Here is a 27,955-nt window from a genome sequence, read left to right as displayed (position 1 = left end):
GAGCTTAACAGACTTGCAGTTTTAGTTGCAGTGAAAATGTTGACTTAATACAAATTAATGTCAATCTTTTTTTGACTTACTGGAAAAACAAATTAACTTCATGCGTCGCTTTGCAACTCAACTCTGCCTTGTTTTAATCTTTGACATGAATCACAATAAAATACAAATGTAAGTTTGTGGTTGTTAATTTGGCAAAATAAAAAAATATATAGATACTTTTGCAAAACACTAAGTATTATGAAAAATCTGAATGTATCCATTGACCACAGGGCTTTAAATTTGTTCCTCTTGTCAATCAATCAAATTTTATCTGTATAGCTCTTTACAACAGTGACTACTGAACCGAAGTGCTTTCCGTTAGTGCAGTAATAAAAAAAGGGAATAGAATAAAAACAAACAAAATTACATTAGTAGAAACAAAAAAGTGTCCCAGTGCTGAAAGCAGTTCCAAACCAATGCGTTTTTACCTTAGCTGTAAACCAAAATTGGTCACTGATGGTTTGCACTTCAAAAGGTAATAAATTCCTAGGGACTTCTAAAAGATTTTGGTCAGTGAGTCAAAGAGCCCTGACTGCGCGAAGTGCTTATAGAAGATCAAAACGAAGGCGCAACGCCATGAGCAGCATTAAAAACAAACATTATCTTCCATTATCTTGTGTGCAAAATATACGCTGAAACGCTGCTAAGCGGAGAGTGCTTTGCAGGTGTCACCTGTGTGTTTTCTGTGTCCTCATCAGGCATTCTTCACATGGGCAATGGAGAGAACGTGTTCATCTCCCAGCAGCCGCCCGTAATCGGCAGCGTGATGGGAAACGGGCGCAGGCGCAGCATCTCCTGCCCCAGCTGTAACGGCCTTGCTGACGGAAACAAACTCCTGGCCCCCGTGGCTCTGGCTTGCGGCTCAGATGGAAGTCTGTACGTGGGCGACTTCAACTATGTGAGGAGGATTTTCACCACAGGGAACGTCACCAGCGTCCTGGAGCTGAGGTAACAGAGGAGCAGCCTGCTAACATTCGCTCAGGACTACGAGCAGCTTAAATGGGCTTATACGCAGGCTATAAACTACCTAGTGCAATTGAGATAGACAGAAATGCCCTAAAGGCAGAGGATTGATGGTCTGCCACTTTTATTCACCTGCATCAGCTGGAGTTTGGTCCTTCAAAGGACCTAAAAAGGATGTAATAGGACTTCAACAGATGATGTCCTGGAAACAATACAGCAGTTTCTTCTGCCACTTTATGTCTTCACAGATATAGATAAAAAGAATGTTTACAGTCAGTTTTTTCTCTTGCTTAATTCCATCCACTTCTTTTTGATTTTTTTCTACTAACAACTTACCTTTTCCTCTTCTTTCTGTTCTTTCCTCTCTCACTTTTCCTGCTTTTTGCTAACTTTGAAAGAAATAAAGACTTCAGGCACAGGTAAGCCCTACATAAAAAATTTTTACCATCACCCTGTTTGTTGCTACAATTTCATTAGTTGTTTGTCTTTGTTGGAATCTCAATTTATGAACAGCCATCAACATTTAAGAGTGAGCCAGTTTATTAGGTACATCTGGATACAGTTTAACATACCCAAAGGAGAACCAAGCTTCACTTTTTCCCTTTCTACTTTGTCTCTCTTTAAACAAGCAGCTGGTGTAAGAATGTAGCCATGAAGGAAAGCGTTTAAAGTTCAGAATTAATCAGTACCTGGTTTTTGTCCTTTTATTTTTCTTATGCATGTATCTTCCAAATATCACAACTTAGGCTTGTACAGTTGCATCTTGTGGTGCATTCACAACAGAAAAGTCCTTAGATCTGCAGACTTTTTTTCCCATGTGATGTTTTTTGATTCACATTGTGCTTTTTTGCAATAAGACTTAAATTTGTAAACAAAAACTACCTGTTGTGCACAATTGTGCCACTATTGCAACAGCAAAGTTATTTTTAATGTCAAGAGCAGCTCATTCAATGCTGTTTTTGTGGTGAATATTTCTAATTGTGGAACAGTGCCAGCTGAATGAGTGTGCCCTGACCCTTAATATGCTGGCAGCAGCATCGCTAAGCAGAAAACAGCAGATCAGGTACAGTTTCATTACAATTGCTACATGCAGCAGTAGCGTTAGCAACACTGAACGGCACATTTTTACGATAATGCTCACCAACAGAGGAGCGTAAAGTCAAAAAGACATACATTTCTTGTAGTTGGTTCAGATCAAGACTAGACTGCACCAGAGTTTGTTTGGAAGCGGACAAAACCGCCTCAAAAAGTGGGTCTTGGTCCTGTTGTTTGGTCCACCCCTGAGTTCATATGAGTGGATTCACAACTTCACAAAATGTTCGGACCGACGGGGGAAACAAACTTTGATCTGATTAAAGTGGACCAAATGTGTCGGATATGAGGACACCTTTAAACGAGCAAGACTTCTGTAACATTGACCATTGTAACAATGTTTAGTGAATATTCTGCACAAATGTTTTATACTAACTATCAAGCACAGTGGCGGAAGAGTGATGATTTGGACTTATTTTACAGCCACATGATCCGGGTACCTTGCAGTATCCAGATTTAATTTTTCTTTATTTTTCTCTGTAGACGAGTTCTTATTTTCTCTCCCACAAAATCTCTGCGCCCTCTTCAGATATTCTCAGCCAGGACTTTAGTGAAGCAATGTCTGCAAATTGCCAGATAACTTCTACAAACACCTCCTACCATTTGTTGAGCACAGTGGATGTGGGTTGATGATATTGCATTGCCTGATAGCCACTGATTCAGTGTAGTTCTCAGTCTACAAGTCAATTTTCAACTCCGCAACCAGTGCATTGTAGAGTGAAGCCATCCGTCCACCAACTGAAGATCATCCACAGCTGGTTTTTTAAGCATTTAAGTTTTTTATGAAAAAGGCTGGGTCAAAATTTCGAACTTATAAAACAACTCTTTGTTTAATCCAAGTGTGGAAATGTAGAATCTACTGACCATTTTTTGATACATAAAACCGGAGAATTAAAACCAGTTGTAGTTTCATTTTGCTATATCTGCACGTGAGTCCAATAAAATGACTATATGTAAAGATTTTATCAGTAGCTTTAGATACAGACACCTCATTTTCCATGGCAGGAGGCAACGAGGGAAATCTTAGCATGCCCTCTTCAGATGCTGTGTCTCAGGTGAAGGGCTATTGATTGATTTTCTGTCCAAGGGCCTTGACTTAAGCTCTGAAACACATAGTAGAAATGAAGATAAAAGGCAATGCAATTCTGGTCACTTGCTCTTGTTTTATATTATTTTTCTGTCACTTTATTTCTCAATTTCTTTTTTTGCAGGGGTTAAACGTTATTTTCCTTTTTACACATTAACTTACACATCATACGTGAGCTCTGCTCGCAGGAGCTCCACTAAAGAGATATCAGAGCCGTAGCCCTTTAAACTCTGTATGCTACATTTGCAAATTAAAAAAGGAGATTTGTCCAGGAAAGGTACAGCAAGAGTTGGTGCAAAATGGATGACCACTTCTTGTTCATGTAATAGCTGGCGATAGGATTGGGAATTGGGTGATTTAGCTGTAGTTCTCTAGTGATCTAGCTAATCCTCTCTGACCAATTCCACAATAGCTTGCAACAAAACCCAACGATTTTCCACAAACTATAAGTCAGTGACTGTAGATGGTATATATAGGTCACAGCTTAATGTTACGCCAGGGAGCCAGCAGTGTTTTACATGCAACTAGAAGATTGAAGGTAATTCACATATCAGAAACCACTTACTGAGATTTACTACTGACCAACAGTATTGAGTATTTAGTGTACAGGTACATCTCAAAAGTTAGAAAATCATTAAAAAGTTGGCAACAAAACACAGACAGTAGAGAATAAGAAATAAACAAATACAACATCTGACGACATTGTATAGCATGTGAATTATAATCTCAAAATTAAATTGAGCTTGAGGGTTGCAGTCTTTCAAGCACAGATATGATTTCAATTGATGTTAGCACATTAGTACTAGCTTCTGCTAACTTCCATGTCAGTGTAATGCTTTAACATTAGCGGAACTACTGTTTTCGAATAGTGTTTTAGTTTACAGTGTCTACCACTGCTGTGTGGCAATGGTGTTAGATTTTTTTATTAATTTAAAAACAGTTTGAGACACAGAGTACTTTTAAGTGTTTATTTAATATTATATATTTATAGTAGGTGCTTCACAAAATGCAGCAAATTTGAGTAAACTCATCTTTTTCTTTAGAGTGCCATTTGACCATTTTTATGTCAGAAATTGTTATACAATCTTATAGCTCATTTTACCATTAATTTAAAAAAATTAAGCTAAAATATTTTGGCCATGCCAACTGTAACTATTGGAGAATTTCTAATTTTCTCTCAAATAGTACAAAAATAGTATTTTTTTTCCTTAGCTTTGAGACAATATAATCACCTACACTAATCAAAATGCATAATTGATATATTCCTCTATGTGTATTGAATCCATAGAATATGATCATTTTTTAAATTGGGTTGGATTAAAGCAAAAATAACTGTGATCTACTGAGATCCACCTATATTCTCTTTGCCAGCACATTGCATCTGACTTGTGTTGAAAAGCAGCCAATGAGTCGGTTGGGTCACTGGTCGTGTTTCGACACATGCGCCTGAGGTTTGCTGTCACCACTGATACACTGAAGGTCAAGTGTCATTTAATATTATGTACCCGAGATGACAATAGCACAGACCCACTTGCCTTCCCTCTTGTATTTTAGAAACATAGGCTAGCAGTGCTGTCATGCTAAAAGAACCCCCAAGGTTGAACCTGAAATACTGTCTTAATCCACTTTGAATGATGCCAAGATGACAGGCCTCTCCACAAAGCTTATCGGTTCTGGCAGAATTGTGCCATATGTTGACAATGATAACTGTCAACATGTTTAATGTTGCGACAAAAATTACTTTGCTGAACAAAAAAAACATTTTATTTTAAGAAATAGCTTCACAGATAAATATTTTCAGTTCATTATGATAGAGTTGTTTAGCTGTGCAAAACGTTAAACCAGCAAATATTTTTGCACTTGTACTGAAAACCAATAACGAAACCTTTAAAAATATATTTTTTTCACATTTTTAAGTTGTTCTTTGTATCAATAATTTATTGTTATAAATGCCACATGATGCAGCTACTTATTTCTTGTAGCCACTGGGCTTAATGAGGACCCATTTCTATAGTTTGAGAGCAAAATGGAAGGAGAGATGAAGGAATCATCAAAGCTTGCTGCCAGTTCAGTTACCACGTCTCCATAACAACCATTGTATGTCGCTACGAGCAAACTTCTTAAAAGCTGTTCAACAAATTTGCTGAGGCGCATCAGCACACTGATGACATTAAGTTGCTGTCAATAAAAGAAAGCCACATCATTTCATGCACCTACAACAAGGTCATTGGAATTTTGTACTGCAAACTCACAAGTCTGTCAAAGGTCGTCAGGGTAATATTGAGTTTTTGGTGACAAACACTTCCTGGACCACCGTCATGTTTATCAGAGGATACGTGATTCTGTGGGCCTGTTTGTCTTTCAAAGTGCATCTTTGAGCTACCAGAAGATTTTAAAATGGAACTTGAGTGACCTTTACCAGAAAACTGAAAATTAATCACAGGTGGGTCTTTCAACTGTATACTGACCTTTGGCCAAACAGGTGATCAAATCTGCCCAATAAAAGTTTCCCCATACAAAACTTTACCCTTCTTCAGTGGCCTCTGCAGTCCCCAGACATAAACACAATAGAAAACCTACAAGTTCAGCTGAAGAGAGCATAAGAAAGGACCCTGGATGATTTCAAGAGATTACTACTGCAAAAATGAATTTATTTCAAGGCTTTTTACGCATCTTTACCAGGGGGGAAAATAAATGTGGCAGGCGAGGTATGTTTTATAAGTCAGAAAATATCCATCGATTTTTCTACAGAGGCTTGCATCTATCACAGAATGAAGGAGATTTAACAATAAAACAGCCCTATCTGTCACCTCATTTGTCCTTGTATGGATTCATAAACGGCTCTCTTTTGCCATCTTTGTTTTTCACCATCTATCTTCATTTTTGGAAACCAGGAGATTTTATGTATCTTGGCCGTGTTTGGTTCTATTGTCTGTATGTCACTGCTGGAAATCTCGCCAAGCTTTAAAGGATTACTTTGTTGATTTTGCTGGGAATTACACAGGATATGTTTCTGCGCAAAGATGTCTGCCTGATGGATGCCTAATGCCTTTGAATCTTTGGTTCAGTGTTATTTGCTTTTTACCAAGAGCAGCAAGGTAAAAATAAAATACAATGCATTTGTATTTGAAAGAGTAACCAGATTGCTGCGCTGCAATGGCTGGTTTCCCTTCGTTGTTTCAGACTAGATAACAGGAATTTTCTGTCTTTCTTTTGGGTAATAATTAGGATTTCTGTCAAAGCAGCTACTGGACCCAAAAGACTGATACCTGTCCAACTGTTTCTTTTCTTTGTATTCTGAATTATGCTTGAACTGTGTCATTGTTAAAGTAATTTGACGGGGACAAAAAGGATGAAAATCTATTTTTATGGTGCGTTTCTGTTGTTCAGTTTACAAACAGAGGTCCTTGATTCAGACTTTATTGTAGATGACTCTACGCCTACGTCACGTTTAATCTCATTTCACTTTGTCATGTTTAATCTCATTCTATTTTTTCATCTTTCTGTGTCCTGGTTTTAAACTGTAATTGTGCCCAATTGACTCTATAAATGGCTTTTGAATCCATTTTAATTGTATTACACAATGTTTCTTATTGAAAGCGATGTAGCTGCTTCCAGTTTTATTGACTCCTTTCCTCTCCCTTCCCTTTGCCCAGCAACAGCCCTGCTCAGAAGTACTACCTGGCCTCCAGTCCTGTGGACGGCGCCGTGTACCTATCCGATACGGGCAGCAGGAAGGTGTTCAGGGTCAAATCTCTGACTGTTGTGAACAACGTTGCTAAGAATCTGGAGCTGGTGGCTGGAACCGGTGACCAGTGTCTCCCATATGACGACGCTCGGTGCGGGGACGGAGGGAAAGCTGTTGAGGCCACTCTCACCAATCCCAGAGGTAATGTTTCACCAGAGCTGGAATGAATGATCAAGGCGCCTTCATTGACGGGAAAAGCATGGAAGAGTTTGGAAGTTAAAGTCATTTTCTGATCTCTTCCTACCATTTTGTTTAGTTTTCATCATGTTTGTTCCTTCATTCCTTCCCTTTTTTCTTCCTTCCATTCTGTTTAGTTTTTATTTGTTCTTTTGTTACTTCAATCATTCCTTCTTTCTTTCTTTCTTTCTTTCTTTCTTTCTTTCTTTCTTTCTTTCTTTCTTCTGTCCATCCATCTTTCCATCGTGGCTGGGTCCATATTTAAAACCTACTGTAAAAGTATTTTACATAAATCCATCATGATTTTCTGCTTTTAATTGATAAATTGTAACAAATAACACTATAAACTTTGAATTTAGAAAGTCACTACATTTTACATGAAAGATTATCTGGAAGACTAAATGTAATGTACAGAGTTTTAAATCAATCAAATTTTTTCCTTTAGTATGAAATGTGTCTGTTTCTATAATTAAAACATACATAAACTCATATAGTATGTTACAATTAAAGTAGATCGCACCAGTCAATCAGCCAGAAAGCAGAAGATGCATAAACCTCACTGCTCCAGGTTTAGGTGTAATTTAATCAATAGTTATAGTAATTATCATCTGCTCAGATAGTTCTATTGTTCTCCATGACTGATTACAAAATCAATCCTTGCATTACTTTTCATTGGTATAATTAGTGTTGTACGTTATTGCTGCTGATACCTCTTAATTGTCATTTAGTAGTGCTCTGTCTTCGCATTAGGTACAGATAAGCAAGATGAAACGGATGGATATTTCCTCCTGTTCTTAGAGTGTGACTTTTATCTGCAGGCATTACGGTGGATAAGTATGGGGTAATCTTCTTTGTGGATGGAACCATGATTCGCAGGATTGATCAGAATGGTATCATCTCCACTCTTCTGGGTTATAATGACTTAACCTCTGCTCGACCTCTCAGCTGTGATGCCGTTATGGACATTTCTCAGGTATGGCCTCTCTTTTGTGTTCCTTCTCATGCTCTTATCTATTTTCTGCAGGGTTTTGACCCTTTACTGCTATCTAAATTAATTTACCTGCTGATGCAGACATTTTCTGAGGCAGAACTCTTCTGCATTGACATTTTTTTTTCCAAAGTATTGTATAAGCTAATATGAATAAGACTCACAGGTACAGTCAGTTATTCTGCTGTCATTTTACAACATGTCTTTTAGATGTATTTTTGTATACAAAACTTATATTAAATCCAAACTACAGACTGTTAAGGAAGAGTCAAGGGAGTTTGTTTAAACTACCTTTTCGAAAATGAATATACTATCCATATATTTGGAAGTTTTGGGGAAAAAATGCGGCTGATGACAAATTGAAGGGAGGGCTATAGAGGCCTAGAAACTTGGTCTTTTCAAGCATGTGAAACTCTTCATAACCAGGAGTGTTAAAAATATCTGTCATTGTGAAATTAGGCTGAACTAGGATAATCTTTTATATTGCATATTGTAATCCTGCTATCATCTAAATGGAATGTTTATGACTATGAAGCTGCTATTTAACTCTTTTTGTCTTTAGTGTAGTGATTTTTGCCTTTTTTCAGTATACATTTCAATATACATTAACAAGCTAAATGGACCAAAAGTGACCAGAGGAATGCTGTAATTTCTTTTAGATAAAGATTTAAGATATTTATTTGTAGTCTGGTCATGTAGGAAGTACATCCAGCTCCAACATGACGGACTTTGATATGAGACACCATCATCACTTCTCACTTAGAAGAGTGAGGACAGTGTGTTCTTTCATGTCAGCCTCTGATAATGTTATAAAAGTTGTTACATTTGTTTCTCATTGTTTTTTTGAAAAGGAGTGGCTAAAAGAGTTTAAAACTTGTTAAACATAGTGACCTAGCTGGTTAGTTAGAAGCAGGAACTAGAACCAAGCTTCTGAAACAACTGTAATGTATGTCAGAGATTAAATAAGAAGAAGAAAGTTAAAACTTCCAAATATTTTAAAGGCTTTTATTTTTTTTTTAATTGTTACATTTTTAGTCTGATGGAGCAGACATATATTGCAATAGACCAGTGGTGAGCACCACTAACCTCGTTGCACTAACTTTTTAGTTGACAGTCTCTGTAGCTGTTAAGTTAACTACTTGACAGTACACTGTTAACTTCTTGAAGAGTTCCTAACAGTCAGTAACCACAACTTCATCACAGATGTCAGATTTTTTTCAACTGAAAGTTTACTAACAGTCAAGTAAATTAGCGCTTTAAAATTCCTCTTGAAAAATTTATTTAGGGGAAGCTAGGTGCGCTAAATGTTTTCAAAGTTAGCAAGACCGCTAAAGCGCCAAACAAAAATTAGCTCTGCTATTGGCGCATTAGAGGAAGTGTGCCCACCACTGGGTTAGAGTCATGGATAGAGCTAAATACAGGGTAATCCTGCTGGATATAACTTTGAGGCTACAAAAGTCTTGGAAGTAGGATAGAGGTTCACCTTAAAATAGAACAATACTTACCATACTGTTAGAGCTACAACAGACAAAATGACCTTAGATGAAAATAAATTTGTGTTAGAATGACCCACTCAAGGCCATGATTAACTCCAATTAAAAATGTTTGGCAAGACTTAAAAATTGAATGTGCTAAATGTTCTTTTAGATTACCAAAAGCACTAAACAAAACATTTGCTCCACTATTTGTGTATTAGCAGAAGTGTCCCCAGTATTATAATTGAATCTGTTTCATTTCATTCAAAATGTACTTTATTTAAATTTTCTACATCTAAATGCTGTACCAGTTTCTGAAAATGGTACAGCAGAAGGGTCTACCAGATCTTGCTGCTCCAGATTTGATGACACAGAGAATTAGAAACAAACACAGATGTCCCTGACACATTTGAACATTTAAGTCATTTTTAAGGGCTAGCCAACAAACACAATTTTTTTCCTGAAATAGGAGCAGAATTATGCAGTGCATTTCATCAGACAGCAGATACACCCAAACCACAGGTGGCACTGTGCTTCTAGTTCTACTCTGCTTACCTATACATCTCCAAATTATTCAAGCATTTAGCTGGTTTTGCATATTATTGAGCACAACTAGCAAACAGTTGCTCCGGCGTGCCAAATGAAAGTGGGGGGGGAAAAAAAGCTTTTTCTGTTTATAGGATTTCATGCACTCGAGCAAAGCCTCCAGCTGCCCATTTCCAGACTCCCACCCTCAGGAGGGGATTTCATCCCTCCCACCGCCCATGCCTTACCTTTTCTTGGTTCTTTACCTTTTCCCACACACAAGCACCTATATGTACTCACCTTCCCACTGCTGCTGCCGCGAGGACACATGCAAGCTGGGTGCAGCTCGACAATGATGACAAATCACACAAGCACTGCCAGAGACACTCAGACAGTAAAAAGCATCCATTAAAAATTCATCCAGCGCACACGGGCTCCTACTTCAAACACTCTCTGTAACCTCGCTCAGAAATGGGTTTCTCTGGAGAAGGCTCATGGCAGTGGTCATTACTTTTGTTGTGTTCCACACCTGATTTAGCCAAGAAATACTGTCAAATTTCTTCCCTCTCTGATGAGTTTATCTTGCTGCACCATGTCTCCTGTGAGGAAACTGCAGCAAAAATATTTCTTAATTCATCTCTTTAATCTTTTTTGTTTTTATCTTTCAACTTTTTTTTATTTCATTGCAAAACAACAAGTTTGAACTTTTTCAGAAGTCTATCTGTTTACACCATGGACTTAGATTGTTCCTGTTTTGCTTTTTCAGTCTGGTGGATTTCTGCCAAAATGAAAGACTTGCTTTTCTGTGTTCCCTGCTGAGTTCAGATTTTAGTCAAATAAAAAAATAAATCTTCAGACTGAATCATTGGAAAATTTCAGGAGTTGGTATTAGATTTTCATGGTGTGATAACCTTGAGGAAAAATAAGCTTTTACAGAAATGACATATTATTGAAACCAGACATTTACATACACCGAATAAAAAACGAAACATTTCTCACTATCTGAAGTTAAACCAATCCAAACTTCTCTTGTTTTAGGTCAGTTAGAGTAACTAAAATTGTGTGCATTTGCTAAATGCCAGAAAATCTATCAGAATATTTTTTGTAACGTTTTTTGAATTTAGAATTTTACATACATTTGGTCAGCAGCAGGGAAATTTGTCTTTTAAACTATATGACTTGGGTCAGACCTTTAAAAATGTCCTCGTTTTCTGGCATGTAGAAAACAGAAATAATGTTGGTAACTGACCTACATCAATAGAAGTTAGATCTAACTTTAGAAAGTGAGATAAAATGTGTTTGTATCTTTTTTCAGTGTATGTAAAAATCTGGTTTCAACTATTGTCTTCCAGACACATCTTATATGGCCTGTTTTGTCTTTATTTTTTGCTTATTTCTGATTTCTGAGAGAAGCTAAATGCCTTTGGAGAAAAACAGAGCTTAAAGTTCACTGTGACATTTATTCAAAAACAGCAAGGCAGTTATATCTTTCTGATTTTATTGGCAAAAACAGCAACAATACCCAAAGTTTATTTACTGTTGTTGACAGGCTGACAAATCTCTCACCACATTTCTCTCCTGAACTTTTATACAAGTCCAACAATTTTTTTGCTGATATTTTTAAGACAAAATTCGAAGAATAAGACAAATGTTTGCTCCAATAGCCTGAGCACACAGGTTATTGCAGTGATTCTGTGTCTCCAGAATCACTGCAGCATCTAAATAAGTTTTACAAACTGAATTATGTATCTTTGACAGAAACAGTTCATAACCTAGAATTCACAAGCTGCTGTCTTGATTTGTTGCTCACCTGGTTTTTAAAAATTGTTTGTAGCTGTGTTGCCCCTGAAATACTGGAGATACTAAGGGTGTGTTCACTTCAGTCCTGTTTAGTCCGCCTTAATGAAAGTCTGGTTAGTTTGCTTAGAAAGTCTGGTTCTTCTCAATGTTTACAATTTTACAGGAGTTTTTGATCAAAAACTCAGACCAACACCTTCATTCACTGTATTTTCTGTTATATAATGCATTTATTCTTATTCTTTATTTTTTCAGCTTTTCCGTTGAAGCACTGTGGATTACCTTGTGTATGCATAGATTTGCCTTGGAAATATAAGAAAAGGTGTAGCAGCCTTCTTTAGGCCACTTGAATGGCAGAAGACCAGCAGCACTGCACAACTCTATGCTATAAACAGCAAGAGAAAAGTCTTCCAAGTCTTAATGTAATATTTTTTTGCAGGTTTTAAAGCCCTAAAGTTCATTCTGGTAACCTGTTCTGGGATGTTAGCAGCTTTAAAAAGATTTATGAAGTCTCAAACTTTGGCATTCAATTTAAATTGAGAATTTAGTAAAAATGGCATCTTATTCTTTCTTTGATAACCTTCCAAGCCCTATAGAAAAGAAATGGCTGAAAGAAGGTAGAAAATCCTCTATAGCCTTCAAATATCCCCCCCAAAAAACTTGGTGTTGGTACTAATCTGGGATTTGCTCCCCCACCTCATGAACACTCTTTTGGGAGTTTTTTCCTTTGGGGTGGGGTTGGCAAAAGGCCTATCAGGCAGGCATTGCTGACAGCAGCCCCACTGTATAAAGTGCAGGCTGTGATCGGGTTACAGCATGTGGGACGACAGCTCAGGAAATATCCCCTCATCAGTCAGAGTGGCGTGAAAACCTCCTTACAGGCAGGTCCCCTGAGCCGCTCCACACTCAGGCTCATGAAATATTTAACCCGCAGTGTTGACAAGAAATAGGTTTTAAGAAATTTAAAGTCCCCCCCCCCTTTCATTACCCAAGTAAACGCAGTTTTTTGCTCACTGAAAACTGACATGTATCTTCTGTCAGTTGCCCGTTTGTTGTATGTCATCTATCCTATTATATAATCCTCCCCGATTCCTGTGAAAAATGACTGGAGGTTTAAAGGATATGAACTGCATGTGATGCTTGAAGTTGTTTCTCTTTCCACTTGAACTCAATGTCCTGTCAGATTCAAATTAATTATTCTGGCAGCATTGCATTCACTTCTCAATAGTAAACTAAAGGGCTTATATGTAAGTCTAAGACTTATTTATTTTGTTATGCAAAGATCAGAAAGCTGGGGAATTTGTTATTCCTGTGCCTGTGCATAGAGTTGTTGAATTCCCGCTTTATGGGCAAATAGCATTTTCAGTAGCACTTTTTGTATTTTGGTCCATGATTTAATCAGCAGCCTTCCTGTGAGCTCCCAGGCTCCCGGTGAAATATGACACTCTAGATTATGTTTCTTAGAGATCCCAGTGGGACAATAAGGGAGAAGGAGGCCAGTAAATGGGATTAATCCAATCATTTCAATTTGTTAAAAGCCTGACACATTGTCAGTAGAACAATAACTAATAATTCAAAAAGCCAAAGGCAGTGCAGGCTTTTGTTTGTTGAGGGTGTTCTTGTCTCTTTTCAAGGACTTGTGCTGTTGTATTATAGCAATAATAATAATAATAATAATGTGGGGCAAAATTATTGAAAACCCTTGAACTTCTCATATTTTGTCACATCACGGCTATTTTAATGTGTTTTTTTACTGGAAATTTTCTGTGACAGGTCATCATGAAGCAAACTGAAAATCTGATCTGAAAATTGTGGCTTGTATTTTTCTTTTCACACTTTGAGTAACAAATGATTATGCTCTGATCTAAACCATTGTGTTGTAACTTGTGCATTAGATGACGCTGATGGATATAAACTTGTAAATACTTGAAGAATTCTTAGCATCAATAAAGGTCATCAAAAACTTTACTGAGGTTTTCATGGCCTTTATTGCGGTTTTGATGACCAAAACCTCAATAAAGATGTCAAGCTTTATTCAACTTAGTTTATAAAAGACAACACTTTAGAATTTATCCAGGAGAGTTAACTTAGGTGAAGCTAAGTATGCTAAATCTCCTCAGAGTTTACACTAAAGCGGTAAGCAAAATATTAGCTCCAATATTAGCACATTATTAGAAGTATTCCCGACATCGTGGAGGCCTAATATTCATATTTCTTCCATTATCTTCTTTGTAACTTGAAGCTGATTTTTTAAATATATTTTTGTCGTTCTAGGTGCGCCTTGAGTGGCCGACAGACCTGGCAGTGAGCCCCATGGACAACTCTCTGTACGTTCTGGACAACAATGTTGTTCTACAAGTCTCAGAGAACCATCAAGTCCGCATTGTAGCAGGCCGCCCCATGCACTGCCAAGTACCTGGCATTGATCACTTTCTGATGAGCAAAGTGGCCATCCATGCAACTCTGGAGTCAGCAAATGCCTTGACTGTGTCACACAATGGTGTTTTGTACATCGCCGAGTCTGATGAAAAGAAAATCAACAGAGTGCGACAGGTGTCCACCAATGGAGAGATCTCTCTGGTGGCAGGGGCACCAAGTGGCTGCGACTGCAAAAATGACGTCAACTGCGATTGTTACTCTGGAGATGGAGGCTATGCCAAGGACGCCAAGCTGAACGCGCCCTCTTCCCTTGCTGTGTGCCCAGATGGAGAGCTCTATATTGCAGATCTTGGAAACATTCGTATTCGTTACGTGCGGAAAAACAAACCCTTTCTGAATCCTCTCAGTATGTACGAGGTATCCTCTCCAATTAATGATGAACTCTATCTGTTTGATTCCAACGGCAGCCACATTTTCACACAAAGTCTGACAACAGGAGACCATCTCTACAATCTGACCTACACAGGAAAGGGAGATATAAGTGGTATCACAGATAAGAACAAGAATACAGTGACCATCCGACGAGACACTACAGGAATGCCTCTGTGGCTAATGGTCCCTGATGGGCAGACCTTTTGGTTCACCATTGGTACTAACAACGCCCTCAAAACTGTTGCTGCACAGGGTCAAGAACTAGCTGTAATGACCTATCATGGGAGCTCAGGACTTCTTTCTTCTAAGACGAATGAAAATGGATGGACCACTTTCTTTGAGTAAGTAATATTAAGAAACATTACCAATAGTCTGTGAATTGATTTTAAAGTTATTCAGCAATGAGAGCTTACAATATTGTTACAAGATCATAAGACAAACAAAGGAAGCTAGTAAAAATAAAGGACAACTAGTTAGCAACGGCCTTTTGTGACACAGACTTCTTTCATAATTTTGTAATTATAATTTTCAGCCATTGTTTACATCCAGATTTACCATGTCTAGCTTCCTCTGGTGCAGAATTTTGTCAGCGATGAAGATAAAATGCAGCATGACCATTCAGACTGCCAACGATTTAAAAACTATTGCATATTAATCCAATTTCCCACCATATTTGGAAGTGGCACAAATCTAATATCATGACAAATTGTGGGAAAGTTGGATATGGTTGGCATTTTCCTGCTCTGTGAACTAGGAATTAATCTTTATGTAGGCCAAAAAATATGTTGAAAATTTGACCCATTAGTTTACATTTTATCTAAATATAACTAAAACTAAGGCGTTGACTTTTATCAAATTCACCCATATTTAAACCACATGTAGATATGAATACAATTAGTACGTTTATCTTGAAATCTGTTTACTATTCCACTACAGTTTCACATTGATTAAACATTAAGCCACATTGTCTAGAGATTATCTCTTGATTACAAAATAGGTTAAAAAAAAAAGAAAAAGAATTTGCTCTCCTGGATATCCTGGGTGTTTAAACTGATTAACTTGTTATCAATATCTGTAGTCTGTAACCAGTGATATGTAGGGTTACAAGGGTCTTCCAATCCTATTCTTTGGATCAGAAGCCAAACAGGCTTGGGAATTTTTAATCAGGGATTCTCACAAAATAAGTAAGTCATTTTATTCGAATGATTTGCACTTACTGCCTTACTTTCACCCCTAATTAGATGAGGTAAAGATAATTTATGAGATTTCAGTGTGAGTCTAACAGACTCATGCCTCCATCTCTGCTTTTGATTCTGTGTTGTCATCCTATGTTAAGACGTTTTCGTAGAAAAGTGAATTTAGTGTTTTTTGGCATATGAACACCCCTCTTATGGCTGGATGTCAAGTCCGTGAAAATGCAAGACCTGTGGAAGTATGAGTGTAATCCTATTTGCTGTTATCATACCAAATAGGATTACCGGGTGATATGTTACTCATCTGCACACCTCCTTGCAGTGACAGACTGCAGACCCTCCATTGTTGGATACAGGATGGATAGAGATGCATCTGCTTGGTAGAAAATTTTAACCCGTAGGGATGTGAAGGCTGATTAATGTAGTCATAATAGAATAGCCAGAGGTAGTAATTGGCTGAGGTGAACCACACATCGAGTGGGAACAATTGAAAACCCTCCCACACTCTTCGGCATATGAGCGCAGGATTTCATGTTCTTGTGAGTTGTGCTGAGCAGCCTGTCCCTTATCCTAACATGCTGTACCAAAAGGTGGGAACTGTGCTAACAGGATGTCATCCCAAAACATGTGATTAAGCAGATTTGCTGTTCAGACATCTGTCACACCTCACCAGTTGAATGTAACTTTGACACGTAATCAGACGCTCCATTTAATATGCACACACATTTATCACCTGTGTTTGATTCAGCTGTCACCTGAGATGCTTCGAATGAAAGTGGAAAGCAGTAATGCACCCAAATATTTGCATTTCTGGAGGTAGAGAAAATTGCCTCTGGCCACAAAACACACACTAGGTGTTTGGAATTTTAAGTATATATTTTTTGACGTTCTGCAAAACAGCTGCGGTTATTATTAGATCCGAGCCGCAACCTTTGCTTATGTGTAAAGAAACAGGAAGATCATAGAGCAGAAGTTGCACAAAGGACTTTTTAAAGATGGAATAAGAACAGTTTTTCAGGGTCAGAATTTCTTGTTCGTGTGAATAAACAGACATGGAGAATAAGTGTAGCACTTTAGAATATTCCAGTTTGATGTTATATGTTGAGAAAAAAAAATCATAATCTGTTTACTAATATACAGCATCAGTTATAATGTTTTTAAAGAGAAAAAGGTCAAATTAATATGAGTTCTTCGACTAGTATTTCAAGTTAACGTATGTTTGTTTTTAATCTTTTCCTTTTACCATGACAGCCATACAACTAAATGCAAAGCAGAAAGTTGCCTTGAATATGTTTAATGCCTTGAAATAAACAAATCTGGATTAACATATTTACTGTAACTTTTGTTCCTAAAAATATATCTACCTTTGTATTTTTTGGGGGTTGTTTTTCCTATGAAAGTTGCATATTATAGTCTGCTCCAAACAAAGGAGATATTCAATTACTCAATTTCCTGCTTCTTTTCTTTCAAGTCGAGCAATAACTTTGTTTTTACCTGCAGGCAAATCAGTTCATCCATGTTTCATTTAGACCAAATAAAGAGCATTTGTTTTTCCTTGAATAATTAGCGTTGAAGGTCAGAACACCACCTGAGGCTCTGAAGCAGAATTCGCTGCCATCAAAACCGCCATTTATCTCCATCCAACAAAGAGCCCTGCTAAACATTTGCTGGTATTAATAATTATGTGATTATATCCCGTGGTGTGTAGATCAAAGGATATTCTCATTAGGTGCAGATATAAGACTCAGAATCGACTAGGGAACAATAAATGTCTGCTGAATTTTCTTTTCATTGTAACCCTTGGTAACCTCACTCCCATTGACATTTATGGTATCCACAAACATACTTCTGACCCTTAAATAATTTTATTACTATAATCAATGTTCCCAAAAACTTTTGACCACTCTACTATAAACATCTTACAACAGATTACGGTTGCTGCTGATGATGATTGTGAGGAGAAGAGAACTTTGAGATCAACTGTAGGAAATTGGAGGGCCACTGTGCGACTGACTTTAGTGTCTCTTTTGAGTAAATTTTTAAAGTGTCTTCCTACAGTTTGACCTGTAATCTAAGTATTTATTGCTAATCAAAATGGTTTGAGGTCACACATAATTTTATTGTATTTCTGCAATAACCTGTTCAGTCATTTGGAAAAAAAAAGATTTTTGCAAGAAGCAAAACACTTTCTACTATAAGATAGAAAGTTTGTGTGGATATTTTTAATTTCTTAGGAAAAGGAATGAATTAGTTACAATTATTTAAGTGATTTATGTATTTATGTTTATATCAATATTTGAATCACTCTTTAAAGTTTAACACTAGGTTTTGATTTTTGGTGACACCCCAAAGATCATCAATTGGCCCCCATTTAGTCCTCTTTAAAAAAATTCCTTGATACACCCCTGCTCTGTGGAATTTGACATAAATAATATACAAGCATTAATAGTGTTTAAAAATTTGAATATCACGCACTAAATTAAACACAGCAGGTCTGATGCATATTTATAAATATTAATTGAAACTGTTTGTTACAGTCTGCTCAGCTTGGATGCAGTGCTATAATTTCGCTGTAATGTGAATTTCAACAGCCAGTAGAAATAGAGAAATGTGTTGCAAAAAGCTGCACTAGTTCTCTAAAGCAGTGGTGTCGAACTCATTTTCATTTCCCATTAAGATTATCTTCAAAAGGCTGGTTGTGGCAGAATGTATTGATAAAACCACATTTTAACAAACCATTAAAAATGTTATAATTTTCTCTGCATTCAAGAAGTAGTTCTTAATTTTTTCACACTGACCTAATTTGGTGCTACACAAATAAAAACTGATTTGATTTGACTGATAAAACATTTAAGCACACAAGCGATATGCTGAAGTTCTGCTTCCACAGAAATAGTTATGGAAAGCCATAATTAGCCCACAGGTCTCGAGTTTGCCACATGCACGCTAAAGTCTTTAGCTTTAGCTCATGTATTGCAACAATAAGCTTTTAAAATTTTTTATATCCCCTCAAATTCAAGGCAGCAAGCAAAATAAGAAAATCCCACGTAAAATTGGCATTTACTGTGCTGCAGGTGATGTTGACATGAAGTGTTCGGCCCATTGTTGGGCCCTAGCGTGAAAGGTCATAGAGCTAACATGTCACACAGAGCTGATGCGATCCGAATAGACTCATGGCCAACCATGGGGAAACAGTTCTCTGCTTCTTTTGAGCACCCTGCCCCTGTGTGCCCCTCTTGTTCAAGGAAAGCAAACTAATGGGCAGCTGAGCCGAGACAGGCAGCAACCATTAGCAGCTCAGCTAGCTAGCTCACGGCTTATAATTGAGACAAAGAGAGTGTGGGTCAGTGATCAAGCCACCTAATGCGAATAAGATTTGTCTACTGGACTTTTGTGAGGAAGGCAAACTAGCTGAATAAATTAAGCAGCTAGACTGTACAATTTAGATCATGAGTAATGTATGCTTTCAAAGCTTAAGTTTGTTTACAAGATGAAGACAGGGAAGATCAAATGCTTAGATGCTAATTACGATGCTATTTTCTATTTCCTGGAGTGGAAGAAATGTGCATGAATCTCAGTGCCTTGCACCAGCTTGGATCAGATAACATTTATCTCTCTGAGATGATCCTTCTCCCACTCTTCCTTTCCATATTAGACATTTGAGATGGGAGCACTGAGGAAATATCTGTAAACCAGCACCCGCCGTCTCATTTATTAGAGGCTTTATTGTAGCAGGCAGCAACATAGAGGAGGGCGTTCTAATATGTATTCAGTGCACAGATAAAAGTCTTCATTCTAAGTAATGTACTGCTCACTCACTCCTCGAACAGGCAATCTGAAAGATTTCAAATTGTTCAATGCTGACGTGCTCTCTGAGCAGAATGAAACAATCTGGCCACTCATGTTCTTGTATGTGATGAGCTGATTTGTAGGCTGGAGAGAGACAGCATCTCTCAGAGGATTTGCACTTCAGTGCTCCTTTTTCATAGGCTGCATAATGAGATTAGGTGATGTTGCTAATCTTTTAAGCTAATAAAATGTTTTCCAAATCCAAGAAGGTTTGTGCTTTCTCATCTTTGCTGTGAAACCTTTCTCTTTAGAAGAAGTTTACCCTTTTTTCCTGTAGCATTTCAAGCACAACTAACAAAAGCGGACACTTGGTACAACTTTGGAGTTCTGCCATATTATCCAACAGCCACTGAGTTAAAGGTAGCTGGAAAATTGCCATAAATGTGACTCTCAGAAAATTATTTTCTGTTAACTAAAAACACTTTTGCTAATTATAGGTATTTTAAACAGATAAAAATACAGATTCACACTCCAAATTCTGACATAGCATTCGTCAGTGAACCCTGTTTTACATGAACATCATCTCTTCCTGCCTCATATGAAACTCCAATGTAAGTGCAGATGGCCTTATGCAAACAGAAAGATCAAACAACAGCTTCATTATTATGTTATTATGACAGACCAACATAATTCTTTGAAATGCTACTTTGTTTTAGTTTAATTGAGCATTTATTGAGACTAAAAAATGTGTAGGTCATTTGAAATCAGCAGAAGAATCTTGCAATAAAAGGTGCAAATATTTATTTATGCAATGCTTGATTACAGGTTTCTATCATTAGAAGTTATCCATTATAAAGTAATTGAATTTATGTTTTTTCCATGTAATGTTGAAAAAGGTAAAATCTTCAAAACTCTATGGTTGTATAATTACTCCTCTGAAGATTTTACTTTTAAAGCTTGTTGTGCCACGACAATTAACGGTGACTATTGAATTTATTATCTTTTCTTTTCTACACTGGTTGATTTGCTGTCTTTTTACAATCGCATTTTGCAGTTTGTGGCACCAGGTTAGCACTGAAATACTTTCTTAACAGAGAATAAGTCATAATTGCTGAAGTAGATGTCATTTTTCTTTTAAATTGGTTCTGTTCCCTACAGCTGATCCTTATTTCAAATACTCTCTATCGTAGGTACGACGGTTACGGACGACTAACCAACATCACTTACCCCACCGGCAGAGTAAGCAGCTACCGCACAGAAGCCGACAGTTCGGTCCGCATCCAGACAGAGGGCTCCAACAGAGAGGATATCACAGTCACCACCAACCTGTCTGCCTCTGGCAACTTCTACACACTTTTGCAAGGTGAGTGCCTCGGTGATGGGAGTCAATTTTTGTCTGAGACCCAAATTCGTTGACACAGACACAGTGTGTCAAACCGAGCATTTACATTAAACTGTCATCTGAAAGGATAAAATGCAATTGCACATACACTCTTTTCATTACTGCACTGCCTGACTGTAAACCTTTCAACTTTATCCCTCTGGTTTGACATCACACTTTATTGGTTGAGGGACATCAATGGAGTCTGTGAGGGTGTGTAGCCATTTCCTAGTGGCATGAGTAATATCCTATAGTGTTCACACAACACAGTAATTTCAAAAAGTATTCACACACAAACACAAGGTGTAACATAACATTTTATGTTACACCGTGAATCTCAAATGGATTTTTTGGGATCTCCAAATAGACCAGCATATAAACAAGGAGTACTTGGGAATTAGATTAGATATATTTCAATGTGATAAAAAGGTAAACGCCATTGATCGTTTTTTTTTTTTTTTTTTTTTTTTTTTTTTTTTTCACATACAAAGTTTCCTACTGGAACTTTTGTATTTTTGTGGTTCTGGTACGCCCTTAAACATGACCCACAACCAACAGCAATGGACAACAAAGCTGCCTTTCTTTACCTTCTGGGGGATCATTTTTAGTTCAAAAGCAATCTGATGGGATGCTGGTAAAAAGTATTTTATGTGCAAGTTGTGCTAACAGGAGACACAGAAGTTATTCAAGCTTAAAATGCCACTTCAATGCAGAACATGTTGCAGCAAGCAATGACGTCCGCAAAGTCAGCGTCCACGGTCCACATTTCTAATGTAGTTTTTCATAGAAAAAGCTGAATGGGTATAATAGTATTTTGCCCTTGTATGATGGTTGAATGACCTAAAAAACTTATAAAAATATATCTGTTTATTCAATAATTTTTAAAGAGTTTTTTAATTAAAATGTTATGTTTATATGTTGCTTTAAAATACAAAAAAAAAAAATTACAAACCTTGAAATTAATTTGATGAAAATTTCAAGTGCCACCACTAATTGTATATATATTCATATAAATATAAAATTGGAAAGCTAAGTGTGCGTTTTGAATTGATTTAGTCAATACTTTGCAGAAGCATTTTTAACTACAAATACAGCCTCGAGGGATTTTCTGTATCCACTTTGCACATCGAGAAATTGAAAGTTTTAGCCAATTCCTCTGTGAAAAATATCTCAAGCTCAGTAAGCTGGACAGAGAGCAGCTGTGAGCATCAATTTCTAAGTCTTGTTGCTGGTTGTCCATTAAATTTAATTTTCAGTTTAGGTTAAAGGTCATGTCTTAGCAGATTTTCTGTAGGGTCTTACTCTTTAATTATTTGGATCATGGATTTAACATTGCTTAGTGATTCATTAAACCAGAGGTTCCCAAACTGTGGGGCACGCCCCCTGGGGGGGGCGCCGTGTCATTGCAGGGGGGGCGCGGGAAGCCGTCTGGATGAAAACAAAACAAAACATGAACACTGTATGCGCTGGGTTTTTACCTTAGAATGGCCAATTCTCTGTTATTCCTATGTCAATTTGATACAGTAGAGGCTTCCACACTTCCCATATTTGTGTCCTCTGTCACTTTTATCAGCAGTTAAAACTGTTTAATCCGTTGTTAACATGCTGTAACCTGTTTTTCCGAGCCGCCTTTAAACGCAACATGAGCGCTACGACGCTCGCGCTGGGTTTCCACCTGTGAAGGAGACCTGCTGCTGCTGGGTGGAGCTACGTTTGTGTTGGAATCACTGCAACAAACCAGCAAAACGCAAAGAACTTTTCACAGTTTTTCCCCCAAACTAACCGACTGAGTTGAGTAAAGCTGTTGGATGCAGGTAATGTTAGCTAAAAGATGACTAGCTAATATCAATACAGAACCTTAAGCTTAACAAGTACCTTGTAGGCTACCGATGTTGGTGTCTATTTTCAGCTACATACATTAATTTTGCCCCCAAAAAAGTCGATGCCCCCCCCGCCGCACGTGTCATTTCAACCAGACAGCCATTTGTAATCCATAGGGGGGGCGCAGAAAATGTTTGGAAACCACTGGGGGTGCGCAGAAGAAAAAGTTTGGGAACCACTGCATTAAACACTTAGGATATTGTTTTATAACCTAACCTTGCTTTAAATTTCTCCACAACTTTCTTCCCCACGTGTTTGTTGTGCTTCTCGGTCTTCATATTGCTGTTTGTTCACTAATGTTCTCCAACAAACCAAACGGCACCGCTGAATTTGTACTGAGATTAAAGTAAAGGGAGATGGACTCCAGTAATTAGGGGACTTTTACTTTTTAATTGAAGAAATCTGGTGGTTAGAGGTTAAAAGTAACTAAATTTAAATTCAGGCTACACTTTCCAGATCAGTGTTTAAACACATCTCAATAGAATACATTGAAGTTTTTTGGTTCTAACATGGAAAATTGTTAGAAACTAAAGTGCTACTCTGCTTAAAAAAGTAAAGGGTGAAGAGTTGTTCTGACAGGAGACATGTTCCTCTTCCTCATAAATTAAGCACCTCGTCGAGTCTGTTTGGTCATGCCATCACTAGATTCTCTTTGAAGTTAAACTCTAAAAGTTATGTCTTTAGTGAAGTTGGTGCTGTTGAGACTTTGCCCCAGGGATGGCCTCAGTTTTTCTCCTTACTGAGCAGGTTACTTACTTGTAAGGATTGCCTGATTGTAGTAAATTACATATTCATGCTTAAATTACAGCAGTTTTGACTGTACAAGCAATGAACACCCTGCAATGGACCGGCAGTATGTCTAACCTTGCCTCTTGCCCATCAACTGCTGGAGATAAGCACCTGCCTCCCCGCGACCCTGCATGGATAAGCAGGTTTAGATAATGAATGGATGGATGGATATTCACTGAATTTTGAAGCGCTCCATGGGTTTTGGAGCTGTGGTAACAGTGGTGTCTAACTCCTGCTTTAACTCAGGAAGGCCTGCAGCTCCATGTAGGAAGCCTCAAGGCAAACTAGTTTCAAGAAAAGAGCTAGGGGAAAAATAGCTGTCTTTACGGATTGACCCTCTTTGAGAACTTGCTGCAGTGGGAGTACCCTGTGGCTCAACCTGTACTTTGGTAGGCCAGACTTTCAACAGTTTTTACTAAAACAATACAAGGGATTTAATCCTCAAAACAACATAGCAGTGAAATGGATAAATAGAATCAGCATGACTTTGTTTTTGATATAAGGTTTTGACCTTTTCAGATGCAATTCGTCCACACTTTTGTTGCAGAGGAAATGAAATTTGCCCTCATTTTACAACGCTCAGACAAAGGCAGACGACTTGGGTGCAAATCTCAGAAAACCTTTATAAATGGTACAACGCCTGGTGTGTGACTGCTTTTAAATCATCGCCCGTAATCAAAGTCGTATTTCTTTTCTGTTCTATTTTTAAGAACATGTGTTAGTGAGCATCCATTTCCCAGAAAAGAAAAAAATAAAAATTGATTTTATGTCATAAAAAATGAATCAGGAAACACAGTGTAGGTGGTCCTTACTAGACCCTCCAGGAAAATTGGTGAAAAATACAACTGAGTGGAGATTTTGTAATGCACTGTGGCAATAAAACATCCTGTTTAACCTGACCTGGCACTAATTGACCATTAATAGCTGTAATTTTTAGCTGTTGGTTAACCTGTTCGTCATGATCAGCATCTGAAACATAAGATGAAAATCTTCACTTCACCGTTGATCAAACAAACTAAAAGCTTCTGTTGAGTGATCCTGACTTATACATCTGTTTATAACTATAGCAGCACCAGAAACTCTGCTTCTAATTAATACACTGCTATCTCTGTACAGCATCGCCATGTCGGTGACAATTTAACGTTTTGTTTCTGTTTTCATAATTATTTCAACAATGTGTGAAACTGATTGAAAGTGAAACTGTAGATGAACAACTCCATTGTTTAATTTCTCTTAAACCACGGGGAAAATAAGAGTGGTCATGGTTTACTAGTCAAAAGTTTTCTTTATCTTAAAAATAATATCACCAGTTACATTTACTTTGTTGCAGTGGTGAGGGGTGTGAACAATTGCTACGGATCATCTATTCTGTGATCACTGTCTGCCCAAAGCAAGGAAAACTATCATAACCATTTTTACAACTACTCCAAAATATGCCAGTGTGCAATTTTTTTGATTAGGTTCAGAAAAATATAACTGGACATAGCCTGGTCTTTTTATTATCTTTAGAAAAGGCAAAACAATGCCTTTCTTGGTGGACGTCTATGAGATGCTCAGAGGTAGCGTTACTCACTGGTCTTGAAGTGGAACATAGGCGGCTGTCACCCAGGGAAAGAAACAGGCAGGTTCAGATTTATCCCCTGTGAATCTGTGCGAATGTGCATGCCCTGCCGTCTCTGTGGCCACAGGCAAGCTAGCTGCTTTGATAGTTTTCATCTCTCAGTATCCTCCAGGCTGCTGCAACAGCTGTAAAATTTTACTTTACTGGTGCTTTGAAACCTCACGCTATTGATCTTTGTTGTCACAGACTCAACGTTACCACAGTGGCTCGGTTAAATACTGCCGCTAAAGGCTTTCCTTTTTGCTGCGCGGCCATTTTAGGTCATTATATTTGTGCCTCACAGAAAGAAATATTAGACATGCTCCTTTTACATCAGCTAGACTGTTTCTTTCCTTGTAACGCTTCTAATATCTTCTCTACATCTTCAGAACAAGTTCGGAACAGCTACTTTATTGGTTTGGACGGCTCATTGCGGCTTGTTCTTGCCAATGGTATGGAGGTCTCCCTGTATACCGAGCCCCACCTGCTGGCCGGGACGGTCAACCCCACCGTCAGCAAGAGGAACATCACCCTGGCCATCGACAACGGCCTCAACCTGGTGGAGTGGAGACAGAGGAAGGAGCAGGCTCGTGGTCAAGTCACCGTGTATGGACGCAGATTGAGGGTAAGAACACAGCTTTGCAAAAAGTGATGCATGACTAAAATCACTGGGTCAACTGCTCATTTCCCGATCTCTGAAAATTGTTGATGACCTCTATATTTCTGTTCATACTTGGATTAACTTTTAAACCAGTAATGCTAAAACTTTTTAGAATAAGCACCTGCTCAGTAAATACAAAGGTTAATACACTGTTGGTGTGCCCACCTACAGTGGTGGGCACTGCTAGCTAAAATTTTAGGTGTACTAACCCTAAAGCACTAATCATAAACATTAGTTCCACTAATGCTAAATCACTATACCAACACTGTATTTAGCCAAAGCTAATGCTAGAGCAGATTCAGTTATTCACAGTGAGCCCAAATTATTTGAGGAATTTCCACCTATTCAAAATGCTAAAAAAAGAACCAAAAGTACGCAATTCATTTTTGATTAACATTTTTCACATCCATAGTCACATAAAAAGACAAAACCAAACCACACAAAAAAACTAGTACAAAACCATTCTTAAAATTTAAACAATAAAATTAAACTTAAAAAAGGACACATGCTACTTAACTTGGTTAGCATTTACAAAGCAGTCAATCATTTTCGTTGGCGCTGATTGGCTGTACCAACAAGAGCGGAGATACAAAAGCAATGCAAATTATGTTATAATTGGTGTTTGAACTAGTTATAGAAGCGGACTCAAGTATTTGCGGGTTTTAGCTTTTTTTTTTTTTAGGTTTTATATATTGTTTATTACAGTTAGAATGAGTTTAGATATCTCATTTTTCACTAATAAATTATAATAAATACCACTCCAGTCAGAATTGGTAAGATAAATATTAAGTCAGTGTCTGCATAAAAACTGACTTTTTATTTTTACAAATGAATTCAAGTCTGAAGGAAGACAGAATAAATACCCACTGAATTTAATTGCAGTTTTAGGTCAACGTGCTTATTGTGCGGGTATTATCACTTTGTGACATTTTGGACTACATAAAGCAGCTGCAGCAGCTGAGATTTCTGCTTATGTAGCAAAGCTGAAGTTGGCTGCTTTACAGACATTGGCCTTTTAGCATGCTAACTGCACTTTAAGAAAAGCGTTCTCTGAGCACTGTAATTGACAGGACTCTTTTACCTTAGACCCCATGACCGTCGGAACAGCTGAATTTCTTTCTTGTAAATAATAGAAAAGTGTAGGAGTGACTGGCAGTGGACTGAAACAGGTAAGCGAGGAGCAGTGCACTATTATTTTGCTCCATATGGCCAAATACAACTCTGGTTACTCCAGAACCTTCGGTGAGATCTTATTAAAATTACTGTGAAACATGGGTATGATATGTCAATACGACTGCGTAGCAGAGGAAGTTTTTCCTTTATAAGTATTACTTTGTTTTGTTTAGCTAAACATGTTAAATAAATGTGTTGTTTTGTCATAAACTTACTAAGGGAGATTATCTGTTTGTGCTACATCTCATTCTGATATGATGAGCAGCAGATCCTCCATATGCAGGGTGTGCTGTCCACAGGAAAAAATGGAGCAGGAAAACCAGCTCCAAGAAGAGCTACATTGACTGTACAACAAAGTAGAAAAAAAGCACCATAAATGTTTTGGGGTTTTTTTCCTGAATTGTGCCCTGTGACATTCCAGCTGGATAAGGACCATTTGAAGCTGCTGAACAAATCTGGCCACATAAGAATGAGTTGCTGCCAAAGTCCCCCTGTTGTTATTTACTCTCTAGAAGCACTCCAGCAAACTCTTATATTAAAATTTCATCCATGAGCAATACGAGACAGAAGCTCTTATTATGGCTGAGGGAGCAAACACAAACGATACCACGTGCTGCTGGCATGGAGACCATGTAAATTTCATTCATTCATTTGTTCATTCATCTGTAAATGCCCCCCTGTAAGAAAAATAAATAAATCCTCAGGCTAGCACTTTTGCTTTTCTCCTGCTCCCAGTTATATCCCAGTATAAAGCTTTAAAATAAGTCTGAAATAGTATCTAAAATC

General features: G+C 37.7%; 1 protein-coding gene across 1 annotated transcript in view; it reads left to right on the top strand.

The window, feature by feature from the left end:
- tenm4 (teneurin transmembrane protein 4) overlaps positions 1–27,955 on the top strand; it is a 214,969-nt gene that overhangs the window by 167,611 nt on the left and 19,403 nt on the right. Inside the window, exons 22-28 of the mRNA XM_014980901.2 lie at positions 738–987; positions 1,401–1,421; positions 6,838–7,070; positions 7,925–8,079; positions 14,166–15,043; positions 20,875–21,047; positions 25,725–25,960. Of these exons, the coding sequence (XP_014836387.2) occupies positions 738–987; positions 1,401–1,421; positions 6,838–7,070; positions 7,925–8,079; positions 14,166–15,043; positions 20,875–21,047; positions 25,725–25,960 (1,946 nt within the window). The remainder of the gene's footprint in view (positions 1–737; positions 988–1,400; positions 1,422–6,837; positions 7,071–7,924; positions 8,080–14,165; positions 15,044–20,874; positions 21,048–25,724; positions 25,961–27,955) is intronic.

This window comes from Poecilia mexicana, unplaced genomic scaffold (assembly GCF_051168715.1).
Source record: "Poecilia mexicana isolate PSO_F unplaced genomic scaffold, ASM5116871v1 scaffold_13, whole genome shotgun sequence".
In the NCBI taxonomy this organism is placed as follows: domain Eukaryota; kingdom Metazoa; phylum Chordata; class Actinopteri; order Cyprinodontiformes; family Poeciliidae; genus Poecilia; species Poecilia mexicana.
This window is presented reverse-complemented; position numbering and strand designations above follow the sequence as displayed.